Raw genomic sequence first — 19,818 nt, forward strand, 5'->3', positions numbered from 1 at the left:
AGGTGCAGACATGGCACTGCTTGGAAAGCCATGCTGTGGTAGGCATCCCACATATAAAGTAGAGGAAGACTGGCAGGGATGTTAGCTCAGGGCCAGTCTTCCTCAGCAAAAAGAGGAGGATTGGCAGCAGATATTAGCTCAGGGCTAATCTTCCGCAAAAAAATAAGAAAAAACAAAAAACCTCAAATAAGCAATTTCAAACTACACTTAACAGCATTAGAAAAAGAAGAACAAACACAGCCCAAAGTCAGCAGAAGGAGGGAAACACTAAAAATTAGAGCAGAAATAAATGAAATTGAAACAAAAAAGACAGTAGAAAGAATCAATGAAACAAACAGCTAGTTCTTTGAGAAGATCAACAAAATTGCCAAACGCTTAACGAGGCCCACTAAGAAAAAGAGAGAAGGCTCAAATCAGTAAAATCAGAAATGAAGAGGAGAAAATACAACAGATACCACAGAAATACAACAGATTATAAGAGAATACTATGAAAAACTATTTGCCAATAAACTGGACAATCTAGAAGAAATGGATAAATTCCTAGACTCTAACAACCTCCCAAAATTGAATCAAGAAGAAATAGAGAATCTGAACAGACCAATAAGCAGCAAAGAGATTAAAGCAGTAACCAAAAACCTCCCAAAAGATAAAAGCTCAGGACCAGATGGCTTCTCTGGAGAATTCTACCAAACATTCACAGAAAATTTATTACCTATCGTTCTCAAACTATTCCAAAAAGTTGAGGAAGACAGAACACTTCTTAACACATTCTATGAAGCCAGCATCATCCTGATACCAAAGCCAGAGAAGGACAACACAAAGAAGGAAAATTACAGGCCAATATCACTGATGAACATAGATGCAAAAATCTTGAACAAAATATTGGCAAACCAAATACAGCAATACATTAAAAAGATCATAGACCATGATCAAGTGAGATTTATACCAGGGACACAGGGACGGTTCAGCATCCACAAATCAGTCAGTGTGATACACCACATTAACAAAATGAGGAAGAAAAAAACCACATAATCATTTCAACAGATGCAGAGACTGCATTTGACAAGATCCAACATCCATTTATGATAAAAATTCTGAATAAAATGGATATAAAAGGAAAGTACCTCAACATAATAAAGGCCATATACGAAAACCCACAGCCAGCATCAGACTCCATGGGGAAAAACCAAAAGCCATCCTTCTGAGAACAGAAAGAGACAAAGGTGCCCACTCTCATCACTCTTATTCAACACTGTACTGGAGGTTCTGGCCAGAGCAATCAGGCAAGAAAAAGAAATAAAAGGAATCCAAATAGTCAATGAAGAGGTGAAACTCTTGCTGTTTGCCGACAATATGATTTTATATATGGAAAACCGTGAAAAATCCATCAGAAAACTATCAGAAATAATGAACAATTACAGTAAAATTGCACGGTACAAAATCAACTTACACGAACCAGTTGCATTTCTATACTCTAATAATAAAATAACAGAAAGAGAACTCAAGAACACAATCCCATTTACAATCACAACAAAAAGAATAAAATACCTTGGAATAAATTTAACCAAGGAGGTAAAAGACCTATAAAATGAAAACTGTAAGACATTAGTGAAAGAAATTGATGATGACATAAAGAAACAGAAAAACATTCCAAGCAAATGGATTGGAAGAATAAACATAGTTAAAATGTCCATACTACAGAAAGCAATCTATAGATTCAAGGCAATCCCAATCAGAATCTCAATGACATTCTTCACAGAAATAGAACAAAGAATCCTAAAATTCATATGGGGCAACAAAAGACCATGAATAGCTAAAGCAATCCTGAGAAAAAAAGAACAAAGCTTGGGGCATCACAATCCCTGACTTCAAAATATACTACAAAAGCTATAGTCATCAAAATAGCATGGCACTGGTACAAAAACAGGCACACAGATCAATGAAACAGAACTGAAAGCCCAGAAATAAAACCACACATTTATAGAGAGCTAATCTTTGACAAAGGAGCTAAGAAGATACAGTGGAAAAAGGAAAGTCTCTCCAATAAATGATGTTGGGAAAACTGGACAGCCACACACAGCAGAATGAAAGTAGACCATTATCTTTTGCCATACACAAAAATTAACTCAAAATGGATCAAAGACTTGAAGGTAAAGGCCTAAAACCATAAAACTCCTAAAAGAAAATGGAGGTAAGTACACTCTTTGACCTCAGTCTTGGAAGGACCTTTTCAAATACCATGTCTATTCAGTAGAGGGAAACAAAAGAAAAAGTAAACAAGTAGGACTTCATCAGACTAAAGAGCTTAAAGGCAAGGGAAACCAGGATCAAAATGAAAAAAACAACCTACCAACTGGGCAAAAATATGTGCAAATCATATATCTGACAAGGGGTTAATCTCCATAATATATAAAGAACTCACACAACGCAACAACAAAAAAAACAAGTAACCCAATCAAAAACAGGGCAGAGAATATGAGCAGACATTACTCCAAAGAAGATTTACAGATGGCCAATAGGCACATGAAAAGATGCTCCACATCACTAATCATCAGGGAAATGCAAATCGAAACTACACTAAGATATCATGTTATACCCATTAGAATGGCTGTAACAACCAAGACAAAAAATAACAAATGTTGGAGAGGTTGTAGAGAAAAGGGAACCATCATACACTGCTGGTGGGAATACAAACTGGTGCAGCTGCTATGGAAAACAGCATGGAGATTTCTAAAAACAGTGAAAATAGAAATACCATATGACCCAGCTACCCCACTACTGGGTATCTATCCAAACAACTTGAAATCAATAATTCAAAGTGACTTATGCAACCCTATGTTCATTGCAGCATTATTCACAATAGCCAAGACGTGGAAGCAACCCAAGTGCCCACTGACCAATGACTAGACAAAGAAGATGTGGTATATATATACAATAGACTACTACTCGGCCATAAAAAAGACAAAACCATTGCATTCCCAACAACATGGATTGACCTGGAGGGTATTACGTTACGCAAAATAAGCCAGATAGAGAAAGACAAACACCATATGATTTTACTCAGATGTGGAAGATAAGCCAACACGTGGACAAAGAGAACTGTTTAGTGGTTACCAGGGAGACAGAGGGTGGGGGGGGTGGACAAAAAGGGTGAAAGGGCGCACCAATATGGTGACTGACAAATAACAATGTACAACTGAAATTTCACAATGTTGTAAACTGTGATAACCTCAATAAAAAAAATTTTTTTTTAAATAACAAAAAAACCCAAACAAACTGATTAAAAAATGGGGAGAGGACCTAACACACTTTTTCCAAAGGAGACATAAAGATGGCCAACAGGTACATGAAAAGGTGCTCAACATCACTAATCATCAGGGAAATGCAAATCAAAACCACGAGACATCACCTCTCACCTATGTTAGAATAGGTATTATCAAAAAGAAACAATTAACAACTGTTAACAACAAAGTGGAGAAAAGGAAACCCTGTGCACTGTTGGTGGGAATGCAAATTGGTGTAACCACTATGGAAAACAGCATGGTGGTTCCTCAAAAAACTAAAAATAGAACTACCATATAATCCAGCAATATCACTTACGGGTATTTATACAAAAATATGAAAACAATAATTTGAAAAGATATGTGCACTCCTACGTTCAGTGCAGCATTATTTACAATAGCCAGATATTGAAGCAACCTAGATGTCCATTGGTAGTTGGATGGATAAAGAAAATGTGGTATACATACACAATGGAATATTACTCAGCCGTAAAAAGAATGAAATCCTGCCATTAGTGACAACATGGATGAATCTATAAGGTATTATGCTAAATGGAATAAACCAGACAGAGAAAGAAGAATATTGTATGATTTACTTATACGTGGAATCTAAAACACAAAACAAATGAACAAACAAAATAAAACAAATACAGACTCCTAATACAGAGAACAAATCCATAGTTGTCAGAGGGGTGGGTTGGTGGGGAGAAGAGCAAAATAGATGGAGAGGATTAAGAGGTACAAACTTTCAGTCAAAAAATAAGTCATAGGGATGTAATGTACAGCATAGGCAACAAAGTCGACAATATTATAACTTTGTATCATGACAGATGGCTACTAGTTTTATCAGGGTGATCACTTTGTAATGTAAATAAATGTCAAATCACTATGTTGTACACCTGAAATCATCAACATCATTCAGGAAAGGCTGAAGGCCTGTCAGCGGAGGGAAGTGAGAGCTACAGGCAGAAGCGTGCCAAGGAGCTGGAGCAGTTCACCCAGGCGGTCAAGGCCTACCAGGACTGCTACCACAACCTGGGGGCCCATTATTCTGCCAGGAAGTGCCTGGCAAAACAGAAGCAGGGGATGCTGGTAGAGAGAAGAGCTGCTAAAGAGGCTGCTGCCGCCTGAGGCAGCTCCTTGAGCCCCCTCACATGACTATCACTATTACTAAAATAAAGAGTAATGAAACCTGAAAAAAAAAAATTTACATCAACTACACTTCGACAAGAAAAAAAGAAAAAAATATTAAGCCTGAGGATTTATGTATTTTTTCAGATGAAGAAATAAAATAGTAAAGTGATTTCTGAAACAAATTTAAGATAGGGAAAGATAAAAAGGGATAACATATCTTCTAATTTCCCTTAAATCCAACAATGGATTTAAATATAGTTAAAACTGATAAGGTTAGTATTCTGTGCCAAGAAAGGAATAGTCAGAAGGGAGCTACAAATGTATTCTAATCTTTGGTTAAAAAGTAGTGAAGAAAAATAAATTTAAACGTTTGTACTCAGTGAAAAGATAAAATCTAACATCATTTGAAAATGCAGATTTGTCAATGTGAATATATGTTGCTATATATGTTATATGTGGTGGCCATGCAATTTAAATCATCAACCTTTACAAAACAAAAATCCCAATTTAAAACTTAAACTAATCTCTAGCATTTGGAAAATGCATAAAACACCTGTTTCTCCAATTTCATAATTAAGCTACAAAAAGAGGAAAAACAAAACACTCCATACAATATATTCCTTACCATTAGTTCGGGTGATGTGATATCTCTTGGGCCCTGATACGGATCGTCACTAGATGCAAATGAGGCAAGTATTGACAAACCATTGAAAACCTGTTGATAGTGCTCTCCAATACGTAGCAATAATTCATTGTGCAATCCTTGGAAATCTTGTCTCAACAGGCTCCCCAGTTCAATTTCTGTTTCATTCTAATCCAAAGACACATTAAAAGAAAAGTTTTTTCACGTTACTAACATCCTGAAAATAAGTATATTGATTTTAGCACACTATTAGTAAATCAGGAGCTCTAGATGAGGTGACAAGATTTACTAATAGTATTTTAAAAAGGCATTAGAAAAGGATTCCAACCTTGTTCTCTCCTGGTAGGGTCTCCAGTGAGCTACAGATAATGAAGAGAAGTGATCAGGCTTTATTGTGAAATAAGATTTTAAATAGGAAGTCCTAGTTTTCCGTAAGCTCTTAAAGTATCATCAACTCATTATTCATAGGCACACATCCCTGAGAGGAAACACAGTACAGTGGCGCAGATCACAGTCTTTTAGTTCAGACTGCTAGAATTTAAATTCCAGCTTTGTTACTTATTAGTTGTGCTGGGGCTTGGATAAGTTACCTAATCTGACCTCTCTCTGCCTTAGTTTTCTCATCTATAAAATGGAAAACAGGGCTGGCCCGGTGGCGCAGCGGTTAAGTGCGCACATTTCACTTTGGCCACCCAGAGTTTGCTGGTTCAGATCCCAGGTGCGGACACGGCACCACTCATCAAGCCATGCTGTGGCAGGCGTCCCACATATAAAGTAGAGGAAGATGGGCACGGATGTTAGCTCAGGGCCAGTCTTCCTCAGAAAAAAAGAGGAGGATTGGCAGATGTTAGCTCAGGGCTAATCTTCCTCAGAAAAAAATAAAAAATTAAAATAAATTAAAATAAGATGGGTACAACTGTAATTTCACAAAGCTGTTAACTATCATAATCTTAATAAAATAAATAAATAATAAATAAATAAAATGGAAAAACAATAGCACCTTTATCTCATTGGGTAACTGTGAGGCGTAAGTGCAATGATCCATATAAACTGTTTAGCCAAGTTTCTGACGTAGTAAGTACTCTATAAATATTTACTGTTATTATTCCATCTCTTCAATACAGATTTTTTTCCTCAAAATGAATAAATAAACTCAATATTCAATGACTATGTGGAAAGAGATTTATTGCTGGCATATCATGAAACATATGAAATAAACTAACATCAGAGAAAACAATAAGAGTCACATATGCATATCTGACAGGTTCTCTTGTTCCCTTGTAGTCTCATATTCCTCAAAGATATTGCTAACATGACATAAAAAGAAGAAGCACGAGCTATCATTTTAAATTGAAAAACTAGCAAGAAACTGGGCCAAATTGCAATCAGAGCACTAAGTAAGTAAACTAAATGCTGACATTATACTATAGCTGAAGGAAATTGCCTCTTCCTATAATCACTCGCATATCATTAGTCAACTTGTAGCCCCAATCAATTAAAAATTCTAAAATGAAATTAGCTGAGAACCTGATCCATGAATGGATGATTATCATATGCCATTATGGTGACATGACCAAAGAAAATACAAAAGAATAATTCTATTTATCATGCATCTCTAGGCCAAAGACAAAGCTTATTAACATAAAACTATTTTAACTTATATTACTCTAGGATAGGGTACAAATTACCCACTCTCATTCCTATAAGAATGCTACAACAGCTTTATCATAATGCTAATTTAAACAAAAGAGTAAAACACATAAATATTCAATTACCTTCAGATAATGAAGGGCACGTTCTAATTCATCCTTGGAACAGGAACAGACCAAATGAGAAAAAATATATTTGAAGTTATTTATTAAAATCTCTCTACGATTGACATTTAATTGTTTTCCTAAAGTTCGAATGAGAGCAGAAGCTGCGGGGCTTGCTTTGGCAGCAAGGTCAGGTAGCAGAACTTGTAATGTCCTCTGAAAAAGAAATATCACAATTACCAAAAAACACATTTGTCTAGGTGATAAAATATTCACATAAGATATATTGAAAAACATTTTAAAATGCCACACAAATTTGGAGTCCACATATGACATATTTTAATTCAGATTTACCATTTATTTGTTCAACAGACATTACGGAGCCCCTACTATGATACAGGCAATTCAGTTATGGTACTGAAAAACAGGCAAGGATCCTGATGGCATAAAGTTTACATCGTAGGGGGGGATACAGGCAAGAAATAAGCTAGTGTATAAGTAAAGAAGATAATTTCTCATGAGTATGTGTTAAAATATACTCATGCTCTAAGGTAGAAATTCCAAGCCTGATTTATTATTTGAGCTAACTTGGATTTAGACAATAAGCAAAAGTAACCATAAATGGAATATTTTAAGTTTTTTAAATTAGAAAACTGATATTACGAAATTAAAGAAAACCTTTTTAACACACTCATGATCCCAATATGGCAACAAATCTATTTTGATTTTGGTCTATTTCCTTTAAGATCTTGCTTATAAAATATATACAAAATTCTAAACATAAAATGGTTGGCCTTTCCGTTATTCATTCAACATGTATTTAACGAACACGTACTATATGTTGGTCACTATCCTAGGCACTGGAGATGTGACAGTGAGCAAGACTCAGGCCCTGCCCTCAGAGACGCTTACACCTTACTCATGTTATGCCTTTCAACTTAATATTAATCCTGTAAGACTGTTATAACATTATAAGGTAGTTTTGACAAAGAATTCATAATTATTATGTGAATGGTTACATAATAGTCTATGACTTAAATATAAGACATTCAGTTTCTTCTCAGGATTTTGTTTAGTTTTGCAACTTGGAAATTGTTGTAGTAAACATCTGTGCTGTTTGGTTCCCAGAGTGGAATTACTGAATGAAAAGGTAAGAATTTCTTTGTGGTCCTTACTGTATACTATCATTTTTCTTTCCAGGATCTGACCAATATACAAGCAATTTAAGTTTGTAAAATATAACACTACAGGGAAAAATTCTGTATGAATCACTATTATAATTTATTAGCTAAGAGTAATGATAAACTTTGCCTTTGGGAAAAGGCTAAGAAGGTAATGTACCCCCTCCATCTTTCAAATCTCAGCCTTAATGACTTTTCAAAGGTTTCCCAAACGACTCCATACTACAAACTCTGTCATCTAAATTCACAGAAGATCATCTCCATACCACTAGTTTTGTACTATATAACTCCAAGTCCTTAGGGGTGGAAATGATTGTTATTAGACTTTGCATTACCAGTAGTGAAGTCAGCAACATGGCAGAGTGAGCAGTTTTCTTTGTCTCTCCCCCTTTGAACTACAACTAATTGGACATTCATTGGTCAACAAAGGATATCCACACAGCACTTCAGGACACATGAGAGACCTGCGGTGCTATACATTGGAAGGTGGATGGACTTCCCCCCAGAAGGAGGTGGAGATAGGTGAAAACTCTCTGACCCCCAGACAGCCTAGTACCTGCAAGCAACTTTCTACTGGCTGACATGTCCATAGCATCACCACGGCACCAAGGGCAGGCACTGCACTGGTGGCGTGACTGTGGAAACAGGTGACTACAGCCCTACGCCCCCCCCACGATTGCTCCTTAGCCCAGTGGGAAAATCCACGGTCCCACAGCAGCCACAGGAAAAGCCTCTACTCAGCCTTAGCCGAGAGACCTGGCCCAGCCATCAGACCACTGGGAGGCATTGAGGCAAAAAGGGGCTCCGCTGGCTGAGCAACCCGCTGGCCGCATCTAACAAACAAGGCCCTGCTGTGGCCTGGAGGGGGCAAGGGAGACCAAGCAGGACTGCACAAGTGGGTAGTGACAAGTTGGAGCCCCAGCCTGACTGCTCCCTGGTCCAGGGGGAAAATCCACAGTCCCACAGCAGCCACAGCGAAAGCCTCTGTTCAGCGGTAGTGGAGAGGCCCCGACCAGCATTCATAAGGCTGGAAGGCCCTGGGGCAGAAGTGACACAGCTGGGTAAGCTAACCACAGACTGAAGCAGATACTCATAGCTCAGCTGCGGCCCACAGTGGACAAGTGAAATCTTGCAGGACCTGACGGTGGCAGAGCTGCAAGTCTAGGTGAACCTGCTCCTGGCGGCTGTGAAAGCCCATAACACTACTGCAGACCCTAAGGAAGGAGCGTGTCTAGGCGATCTGTGAGAGTAGGCACCAGCAACCAGAGGCCCTCCTGCGATTGTCCCCACAGCTGATGAGAGACCCCACAGGGCCACTGTGATCACGAGGAGGGGCCCAGGCTCAGTCAGGAACAACCGACAGGGATCCTGGTTGGTGCAGATTACACAGCTGCTGTCCACCCCTCCACCAGTAGAAGCAAGGGGAAGCAGTAACCAAACTCTATCTCTATGCGGAGGCATAAATCCACGCCATCAAGCATTATGAAAAAATATATTAAATCTCCAGAACAGAAGGAAAATGACAAGTACCCAGAAAACAATCCCAAAGACACTGAAATCTGTAACCTAAATGACAATGAATTCAAAACGGCCATCATTAAAAAACTCAATGAGTTAAAAGAGAATATAGATAGACAACTCAACGAGTTTAGGAGCTATGTCACAATAGAGCTTGATACTATAAAGAACCAATCAGAAATGTTGGAGATGAAGACCACAATGGAGGAGATTAAGAAAAATCTGGACTTTCTGAACAGTAGGGTCAATAATATATAAGACAGAATTAGCAATTTGGAGGATAGGAATATAGAAATGCTGCAGATAGAGGAGGAGAGAGAACTAAGACTAAAAAGAAATGAAGAAACTCTCCAAGAAATATCCGACTCAGTTAGGAAATGCAACATAAGGATTATAGGTATCCCAGAGGGAGAAGAGAATGAGAACGAGGCTGAAAGCCTGTTCAAAGAAATAATGGCTGAGAACTTCCCAAACCTGGGGAGAGAGATGGAACTCCATGTGACAGAAGATAATAGACCTCCAAACTTTATCAATGTAAAAAGACCCACCCCAAGGTATATAGTAGTGAAGCTAGCAAAAGTCAAGGACAAAGAGAAAATATTAAGGGCAGCAAGGCAGAAGAAAATAACCTACAAAGGAACCCCCATAATGCTGTCAGCAGATTTCTCAGCAGATACCTTCCAGGCTAGAAGAGAGTGGAATGATATATCCAAAACTCTGAAGGACAAAACTTGCAGCCAAGAATACTCTATCCAGTGAAAATATCCTTCAAATATGAGGGAGAAATAAAAACTTTCCCAGATAAACAAAAGTTAAGGGAGTTCATCGCCACAAGACACCCCCTACAAGAAATGCTCAAGAAGACCCTCATACCTGAAAAAATAAGAAAAGGAAAGGGGTTACAAAACCCAGAGCCAAGGAGATAACTAGAAAGACAAAATCAGAAACCATCAGAACAGGTTAGTAAAGGCTAAGTATAACATTAAAGATAAAAGGAAGGGAAACACCAAGATAAATATAATCTTGTCATTTTAACCACAAATTCACAACACAAGACAGAAGAAAAAAAATCTGACAATAACAACCTAGAAGGGGAAGAGGAAAGAGATGGAATGGCTTCATCTAAGGAAATAAGAGGCTATCAGAAAATGGACTATCTCATCTATGAGATGTTTTATACAAACCACATGGTAACCACTAAACAAATAACAAGAATAAAGACAAATTACAAATAAGAAGAAAGCCAATATAGAAAACTACCTACCTGAATTGGTAGTCCAAAAATCATGGGACGAGAAACAAAGGAAATGCAAGAGAACCGCAAAACAAGCAATAAAATGGCAGCATTAGGTCCCAACATTTCAATAATCACTCTAAATATAAATGGATTGAACTCTCCAATCAAAAGACACACAGTGGCAGGATGGATTAAAGAACAAGACCCAACAATATGCTGTCTCCAGGAAACACCACCTCAGCCCTAAAGACAAACACAGACTCAGAGTGAAGGGATGGAAGACAATACTCCAAGCTAATAATGAACATAAGAAAGCAGGTGTTACCATACTTATATCAGACAAAGTAGACTTCAAAGCAAAACAGATAAAGAGAGACAAAGAAGGGCAGTTTATAATGATAAAAGGGACACTCCACCAAGAAGACATAACACTTATTAAAATATGCATCCAACACAGGAGCATCAAAGTATGTAAAGCAATTATTAACAAAACTAAAAGGAAATATCAACAACAATACAATAACTGTAGACTTTGCATTACCAATGGAACCAATCTCAGCACTAAAGACATAAAGGCTCAGTCAACTGAATTAATTAGCACTAACCAATCAGTATTAACCTTTCAGTATAGCTAACCACATAAAGCAATGACTCAAATCAACATTAACTTAAATTTTATAATATAAGTAACATTATCATATCAAAGTCAAAAGAAAACACATAAATTTAAAAATCTAAGGTCTACATCTCCTCAATGTACTTGCCAGATTTTCTTCTAAAAAATCTATAATGGAATAAACACAAAACATTGAATTGAAAACCTCAATTAAGTCAGTTATACTTTGCAACTTACAGTAAGGAAACGATTAAGATCAGGAAAGTCAAAAACATTGGCAATTTCAGACAAAGTATTTAAAGCCATTTCTCTCTGGTGAGCCACGTCTTGTTTTCGCATCTCAGCATTCTGGCACGGAGTACTAGGAAGTGCTGTCATCTGACTGGAGTGTAGGGATTCTACCAAAAACTAGAGCAAAACGCTTTGTTAGCTTTCACACAAGGATGAAAAGTTAACTAACACTTTTTAACCTAACATAAAGGACAGTATCAGACTGTGTTCTGAACACATTACCTAAATTAGCTCATTTAATTTTTATAACAATCTTAATGAGATAGATTACATATAATCTCTCTTTTACAGATGAAGTAACCAGGCTTAGTTAAGTAATTTGAATATCTTACTAATGATTATACTACTAACACAGGGCAAACCCAGTATTTTAACATATCCAAGTCTTCAGCTACGAATTGAATCAATTTTTTTTAAACAAAGTTCCTTATCCATAATATCGAGGCATAAAAGAGTTTATCATCACTGAAAGAAAGGCTAAAAAAGAAAGGTATCTCTTATTAGATTAACAATACAGCATGATAATTCAATGTATTATTATAAGATGATTTTTCCCTTCTCTCATTTATAACCTACATCTTCTGACCAAAATGCTAAAGATAAAACTGGCAAGATCTAGGTTCTCTTAAATAAAGCGAACACATCGTTGAAAAAATATATATCTTTTAAGGCAAGTAAAAAATATATACACACACACACAGGTTCTTTTTTTTGAGGAAGATTAGCCCTGAACTAACATCTGCTGCCAATCCTCCTCTTTTTGCTGAGGAAGACGGGCCCTGAGCTAACATCCGTGCCCACCTTCCTCTACTTTGTATGTGGGATGCCTACCTCAGTGTGGCTTGCCAAGCGGTACCATGTCCACACCTGGGATCCGAACCAGCGAACCCTGGGCCGCTGAAGCAGAACATGTGCACTTAACTGCTGCAGCACTGGCCCAGACCCCCATAGGTTGTTTTTTTTTAATTCTGGCAAAGTACTGCTATTTCCTATAGTCAAGGCCAATGCTGACTCTCACCTGACAGATGGGTTTCTTATATTGGCTGAAAAAGTTTTGCAGTTTAACACTCTTTGCTGCAACCAGAGCTCTAATTTCTGTGTACGCTGCTCCAGAGACAGATGCTGACTTGGACAATAAGCAGTGCAATAAGTGCAAGAGTGCAAAAGGTACCAAATCTCCTTTTGCTGCCCTATAATTAAAAAAAAAGTTATCATCAATGTCAGAAATAAATAGAAATTCACAAATAAATGCATACTGATATCACCCTCTTTCTATGATGTCACCTCTCTCATAACACCATCTTTAACACCAGGCAAACAGAAAAGGAGAATGGCCAAAATAAATAAAGTATACAAATGCTGCTAAATATACCTTCCAATATCCCCTGTTGTGAGAATCAAGGTATCCTTCAACTCATTATTTCTTGAGATTTGAGCATGTGTATATGCCTCCTTCATTCTTAAGACAAAAAGCTAGAACAATAAAATTAACTAGTTAAAAAGAATTTTAGAGCCAGGTTTATGAAAACACAAATATTTAAAAAAAAAAATTATCAACCTCTTTGATAAATCCATCTTCAGAGTCCAAGGATTCCAATATATGCTTGATATTTCCACTAAAAGCCACTCTAACATCCTTGTCTGGATCTTCCATTAAATTTAATAAAGTTCCAAGAACTGTTTTTACATCTGTTTCATCTTCTCTAAAATCAAGATGCTTACAAAGATGACATAGATTATCTATGAATGCTAAAAGGCGAGAGCACATAATATCTAATTTAACACATTACATATCAAAGTTTTACTGTAAAAATATTGTCAATAAATAATAGACTATGAAGAATTCTAAGTTGCCTTACAATATCAATATTTAGTATTTAGAGTTGCAGGGCACACAGAATTGTGGAGGATTAAAATAAATACTCAGAAATTTAAATTTATATTTAATAAAAGTTATAAATAAGTTAAATCTAAAATTAATTCTAGAACTTCTTAAGTTGTAAAGTGACTAGTCACTTAGATTTTGTAGATCATTATATGTTAACCACGATAGTTAAAAAGCACATTTTACTAATCCAAAGAACTGGATCTAAGGGCAATCCTAGCCTTATGGTTAACCTTACATTACAACACTTATGCAGTCCTAGAAACCACCCATCATATATTGTTTTGAAAACTTGAGAACAAGTTGTAACTTACTACTCAAACAATGGATTTTCCAAGTATTTGTATAAATCTCATGTTCTCACCAAACCCATACACCATTACCACTGGAAAATGGCCAAGAAGCTACAATCTATAGTCCTCAGTTGGGCAAAGTATCTAATTATTTGAAGTTCTGTAGGTTCAAGGTAGTGGCAGGGGACACATTAAAAAAGTCCCTGGTATCACTAAAGAGGATATGGAATATGGAACCTCAGAATATTGAGCCAAACATCAGGTACACCCCATTATGCTTCCAAATCATAAAAGTATTTTAAAAATCCAAAAATTACTTCCTTGTTAGTTCTGTGATACAGTCTAATACCAGACATCCCATTTATAAGTAAGCATTACACAAGCATTGACTCTACCAAGCAAGACTAGTTTTTAAGCTTTAGGCTAATTCTATCTCTGATTTTTTAAAAAAAAGCTTAAGTGGGTTTTAAAATACTAAATAAATCATAAAGAAATCACTCACCAAGTTTCACTGGACTAGATGTTTTTTTTTTCAGCAGGAAAAGGAATGGTTTGCAAACAGAAGCTTTTAGTCGAGAAGATGAACATTCGTGTTGAGAAGTGACCTTTAGGCTCTTACAGAAGAGGTCAGTATGCCCATGTTCAGAGAAAGGTTCTGTTAAAGAACTTGTCAAATAAAACATGCCATGAAGTGTACAGACAAGTTGACCAAGTATAGAGGCAAATTCTTTCTTGACAATGTCAGAATCATCTTTGACTTTATCTCTGGGGAAAAAAAAGTAAAGCTACTAAAGCTTCTTGCTTAATTTTGTGGTCTAAATAGTCTTACTTTTAACATAGGGTAAAGTACTGATAAAACAAAGCCTAGAAGGAAAAACTTCCAAATTCTAAAACTAAAAGCAACACTTGCTCTATATATCCAGCAATAAACATAAATTTGCACATATAATCTTTCCAATCAAGTTATATATTCAAATTAAAATATTAATACATACATAAGAATCTTTGGAACTCTGTTATAAGAATTCTGCTGCTGCAATAAGATAAAAAATCCATTAACACAACTAGCCCGGATTACTTCATGGGAGCTCTGCAGGGCCCAGCTGTAAACTGCTGTTCTCCATTCAAGGAATATTCTTCTTGGAAACAGAGTTAGAAGAAACACACACCGTGACTGTGCCTGTGGTGCTGAAAAAATTAAGTCTATTAAACAAGACATCTAAGTGTTAATTTTATATATCTATATACACACATACATATTCATTCTTTGTTGAAAAGTCAAATAACATTTAAAATACATACGATATTTAATTAAAAGCTTCTTTTCCAAAAATAAAGTATGCACACTGAAAAAAGGTGTATGCACAATCTTATTAATCAGCAAAATGCAACAGCAAAATCACACACATCAAAAATAGCAAAAGAAATTTTTTTCATAGTTAGCTCCTTGACATTTTTTTTTCTTTTTCCATAGCAAAAATTTTAAAGTCTGACAATGCCAAGTGTTTGTGAGGATGTGAAACAATAGGAACTCTCATATTCTGCTAACAGGAATATAAACTGGAATGAAATCTTTGGAGAACAATGTGGCAGAATAGAACTAAGGATATGCAAATCCTAAAATTCGTTACTTTTTCCATGTTTAACCCCTTTCTTTTAAAATGTACCTCCTTTTTTAATTATTGAAAAGGTAGAAATGAAGTGTTAGAAGTCTTATACAGAGATCAGTTAAAACAAAACAAACCACACACAGAATTTTGTGACGACCTACAGTAGCTATCTGCAATCCTCTGGCTTAAAGTTAGAAGATTAGTGGCAAATGTGGTCAACTGTAAAGAGCCATCATCAGAACAGGAATAAATCCATGGAAGTGAGAGCATTCCACATAAATCTTCCAGAATTTGATCTTCAAATGAAGTTTTTACTACAGAAACACACAACAGGTAATTAATTATATCTTTTCCTTAATCATATTTACCTGTGTTTTTTCAATAAAAACAGACATTCTAAACATCAAGTGGAATTAAAATGAACATTCAATAAACAGGAGTTCTTAACGTAGAAATGACGTTCCGAGGTCTGTGAATCCAAAGAAATTAAATATGACTTTATAAAAATAAGCATCTATGCATTTTTATTATTATTATTATCATTTTTTGGTGAGCAAGATTGGCCCTGAGCTAACATCTGTTGCCAATCTTCCTCTTTTGCTTGAGGCAGATTGTTGCTGAGCTAACATTTGTGCCAATCTTCCTCTATTTTGTATGTAGGATGCCGTCACAGCATGGCTTGACAAGCGGTACACAGGTCCATGCCAGGATCCAAACCTGTGAACCCTGGGCCACCGAAGTGGAGCACACAAACTTAATCACTACACCATGGGGCTGCCCCTGTATCTATGCATTTTTAAGAAGAGGGACCATAGCATTCTTCAGGTTCTCAAATCAAAAAATTTAAAAGTTATAAATAGGGCCAGCCCTGTGGCTGAGTGGTTAAGTTTGCACACTCCGCTTCAGTGGCCCAGGGTTTCGCTGGTTCAGATCCTGGGCGCGGACATGGCACCGCTCGTCAGGCCGTGCTAAGGCAGCATCCCACATGCCACAACTAGAAGGACCCACAACTAAAACATACAACTATGTACAGGGGAGATTTGGGGAGAAAATGCAGAGGAAAAAGAAAAAGACTAGCAACAGTTGTTAGCTCAGGCGCCAATCTTAAAAAAAAAAGTTACAAATAATTTCTATTGATTGAAAAAAATAATATATCAAAATATTACACAAAGAAATTTGGAACTTAGAAATTACTGACAAGTTTAACAGAACTGAAATCAAGAAAAAACTTTTGGGTAATTCAAACATTTGTGCATTTAGGTCTTAGGCAAAAGAGAAAGCTTATTTCTATACTGATTATCTTTAAATGTTATTTCGATCTACTGCTTAATTGTACTCACCTTGAATATAAATCAAAGCATCAAATATTTTCACCACTTTATCAATAAGTGCCTCCAGGTCAGGTTTCTGAACAGATTCTAACAAACTCTTACAGCTCTTAAGCACTTTTGTGTAAAAGTCCAAAGACATCCAAGTTATCACTACTGAAGGTTTCTTCTTACATTTCTGTTGACAGTCTTTGAAATTATGGCTGCAGTTAATACATTTTTTAAAACAGAGAATTAAAATAAATTTTGTTATAGTCAAACCTAATATTGTGTAAGCTAAAAGAAACTGTGAGTATAAAACTAACTTACAGCTTTAAACTAATTCAAAGTAAATATGCAAATGAATCCACATGTCATTTTAAGTTTAATCTCTTTATGTCAGTCTAAATTACTCTTAGGATTTGGTAATTAAAATTAATCTGGGATATTTAAATGTGGCATCACCAGGCTTAAAATGACAGGAGACAGGCCTACATAATTAATAATTGGCTTAGCAAACTCTTTCTTAATAAAAGGGCAAGGGTAGACTTCAGCCTAATTAACTATTCCTTCAAGTTATCTCAAATTCCAAGTCTAATGCAACCTGAAATAATATAGTTTCTTTAAAATCTCCTTCATAACTTTGTATTAGCAAGTCAAAAGAATAAGTAAGGAAACAAAGAATAAAGGATCATGTAAAAAATTAACAAGCAGTGTTGGTTATAATGTAGCAGTAAAAATAAGATTAAATCTTCAGAGAGGGTTCACACTTTACTTGTTTCTTCTGATAGAAGAATTAACCTATACTAAGAACACCAAGCCGAAAATATACCTCTGACAAGTTCTAAATTCCTACTCTTATTATCAAAGGGAAATCTCTTGACTAAGTGACTGGCTAAAAGAACACTGCCTTTTGAGTTGTATACAAACGCTTATGCTACTTTCTAATCCTGTGTGCTGGGCCGGCGCTGTGGCCAAATGGTTAAGTTTGCGAGCTCCGCTGAAGCAGCCCAGTGTTTCAAGGGTTCGAATCCTGAGCGCAGACATGCCACTGCTCATCAAGCCATGCTGAGGCGCCATCCCACATGCCACAACTAGAAGGACCACAGCTAAGAATATACAACTATGTACTGGGGGGCTTTGGGGAGAAAAAGGAAAAAAATTAAATATTAAAAAAATTAAAATTAAAAATTTAAAAAAAAAAAATCGTGTGTGCCCAGGAAGTTAATTTAGGCTTCAGACAAAAAAGAGCCTCAATTTCTAATTTGTAAAGTAGACATAAAACAGCATGTATCTCACAGTATTGTTGTAAAGATTACCTATGATATGTATAGTACCTAACACAGTATCTAGCATTTAGCAAGTGCTCAAGAAAAGACAAATTTCTTTTCTATTTCACCAAAAAGTTTGTGCTCTAAGGTCACACAAATGCAGTGAATGAGGTCTCCTAAAACAATAAATCCAAGTTTATTACAGGAAATCCACCCAGAAAATACAAGTTGTTTTACCAGTCGATGTTATGAGGAGAACAATGAACAGTACACAGAGCAGTCAGTTGTAGGACAACAGCAATTCCTTCTAACGTCTCAATAACAGGATTCTTTAGACTACTGCATTCAAGGGAAATCTGAAGGGATTCAGCTTTCTGTTTCAGTGCACTCCATAATATGCTCTTTTTGTTCATATCCACATGTTTAATTCTGTAATTAATTATAACCAAAGTAGAAAGATATTCATATTTAATACAAATTCGGTTCAAATGTGGAAAATACTTAAATGATAACATGTAATGTCAACTACTGAAATTTATATTAAGAGAGATTTAAAACAACTTTTAGGGATGGCTGAAATACGGGAATTCTTTGACCACATTACAAAAACAGTTTGCTAACATTTTTGAAATTGCTGATAGATGTATAATCTCAGAGATTTTTCACATATTAAAAAGTTAAATTAGACAGACAAGTAAAGACTTAAAGAGTCTTTTAGGGGCCGGCTCTGTGGCCGAGTGGTTAAGTTCGCATGCTCCGCTGCAGCGGCCCAGGGTTCGGATCCTGGGCGCGGACATGGCACCGCTCATCAGGCCACATTGAGGCAGCGTCCCACATCCCACAACTAGAAGGACCTGCAACTAAGATATACAACTGTGTACGGGGGGGGAAAAAAAGATTGGCAACAGTTGTTAGCCCACGTGCCAATCTTTAAAAAAAAAAAAAAAGTCTTTTAAGTAACCATATTTAGCCACGAAATCTTTCATACTAGAATAGACTACAAGAAATATTAAAATATTTTAAGCATCCCTTTGACTACCTTTAGAAAGAACAAATGTTCTTTGTGGATTTAAGTCATACACTTAACTAAAGGTGATTTGGAAACATGAATAAAGTTTTATGAAATAACTAAATACAAACTGAATGAAGGTCATACGCCTCAGTCTGTTTTGGTGCTCTTTTGGAAGAGTTTAGAGATGAGCTGAGTCGACGCCTTTTGGGTGATATTCCATCACTATTACTGCTGAGGTTTTCCTGTTGACTTTGGCACTGAACCTCCTCAATGATTTCCATACTTTCCATTTTTAAGGCTGCATAAAGTGGGCCCAACAAATACTGAGAAAGCAAAGATCATTTCAAAAACTCTCTCTTAGAAAATATGCTTATATTATTCATAAACAGTAAAAGTGCATTAGGTATTAATTAAGAGTTTTCTAATAAGGTAAACTATTTTCAGAGTCTCATCACGCAAAACAAAGACCTAAGTTAATCTATATTATTTCACAGTATATATATGGACATACATATATTTCTATACGTAGCACTATGGTTCCACAGTCTTAGAAGGCTTAAGACAAATCCTTCTCTCTATAACCTGTTTTTCCCTTTATCAAAACGCCACAAAGAAAAATTCTATAAGGGAATTACTAACTTCTTTCACCCTAAAAATCCAGCAAGATTTATAGATAAAATAAAGTGAAATATTTAACCAAGTTATTGCACATCTCACTATTTTATGGTACTACCTGTCTTCCACAGTCCAAATAGGAAAAAAGGCATAATTTGGCATGACTAGTA

General features: G+C 36.2%; 1 protein-coding gene across 5 annotated transcripts in view; it reads right to left on the reverse strand.

The window, feature by feature from the left end:
- ATR (ATR serine/threonine kinase) overlaps positions 1-19,818 on the reverse strand; it is a 108,901-nt gene that overhangs the window by 73,801 nt on the left and 15,282 nt on the right. For 4 of the 5 annotated variants that reach the window (XR_011527196.1, XR_011527195.1, XM_008507753.2 and 1 more), the window contains exons 5-16: positions 19,178-19,356; positions 18,259-18,450; positions 16,784-16,974; positions 15,605-15,757; positions 14,829-15,021; positions 14,336-14,598; positions 13,214-13,404; positions 13,028-13,128; positions 12,674-12,845; positions 11,602-11,772; positions 6,834-7,028; positions 5,041-5,226 (exon numbers count right to left, since the gene is read on the reverse strand). Coding sequence is in view for 3 of the 5 variants with exons in the window: in XM_008507753.2 (XP_008505975.1) it covers positions 5,041-5,226; positions 6,834-7,028; positions 11,602-11,772; positions 12,674-12,845; positions 13,028-13,128; positions 13,214-13,404; positions 14,336-14,598; positions 14,829-15,021; positions 15,605-15,757; positions 16,784-16,974; positions 18,259-18,450; positions 19,178-19,356 (2,187 nt within the window). In the remaining 2 variants the exon portion in view is untranslated. Of the gene's footprint in view, positions 1-5,040; positions 5,227-6,833; positions 7,029-11,601; positions 11,773-12,673; positions 12,846-13,027; positions 13,129-13,213; positions 13,405-14,335; positions 14,599-14,828; positions 15,022-15,604; positions 15,758-16,783; positions 16,975-18,258; positions 18,451-19,161; positions 19,357-19,818 lie in introns of all 5 variants that reach the window. The other variant, XM_008507767.2, reaches the window with a different exon arrangement.

This window comes from Equus przewalskii, chromosome 15, assembly GCF_037783145.1.
Source record: "Equus przewalskii isolate Varuska chromosome 15, EquPr2, whole genome shotgun sequence".
NCBI lineage: Eukaryota > Metazoa > Chordata > Mammalia > Perissodactyla > Equidae > Equus > Equus przewalskii.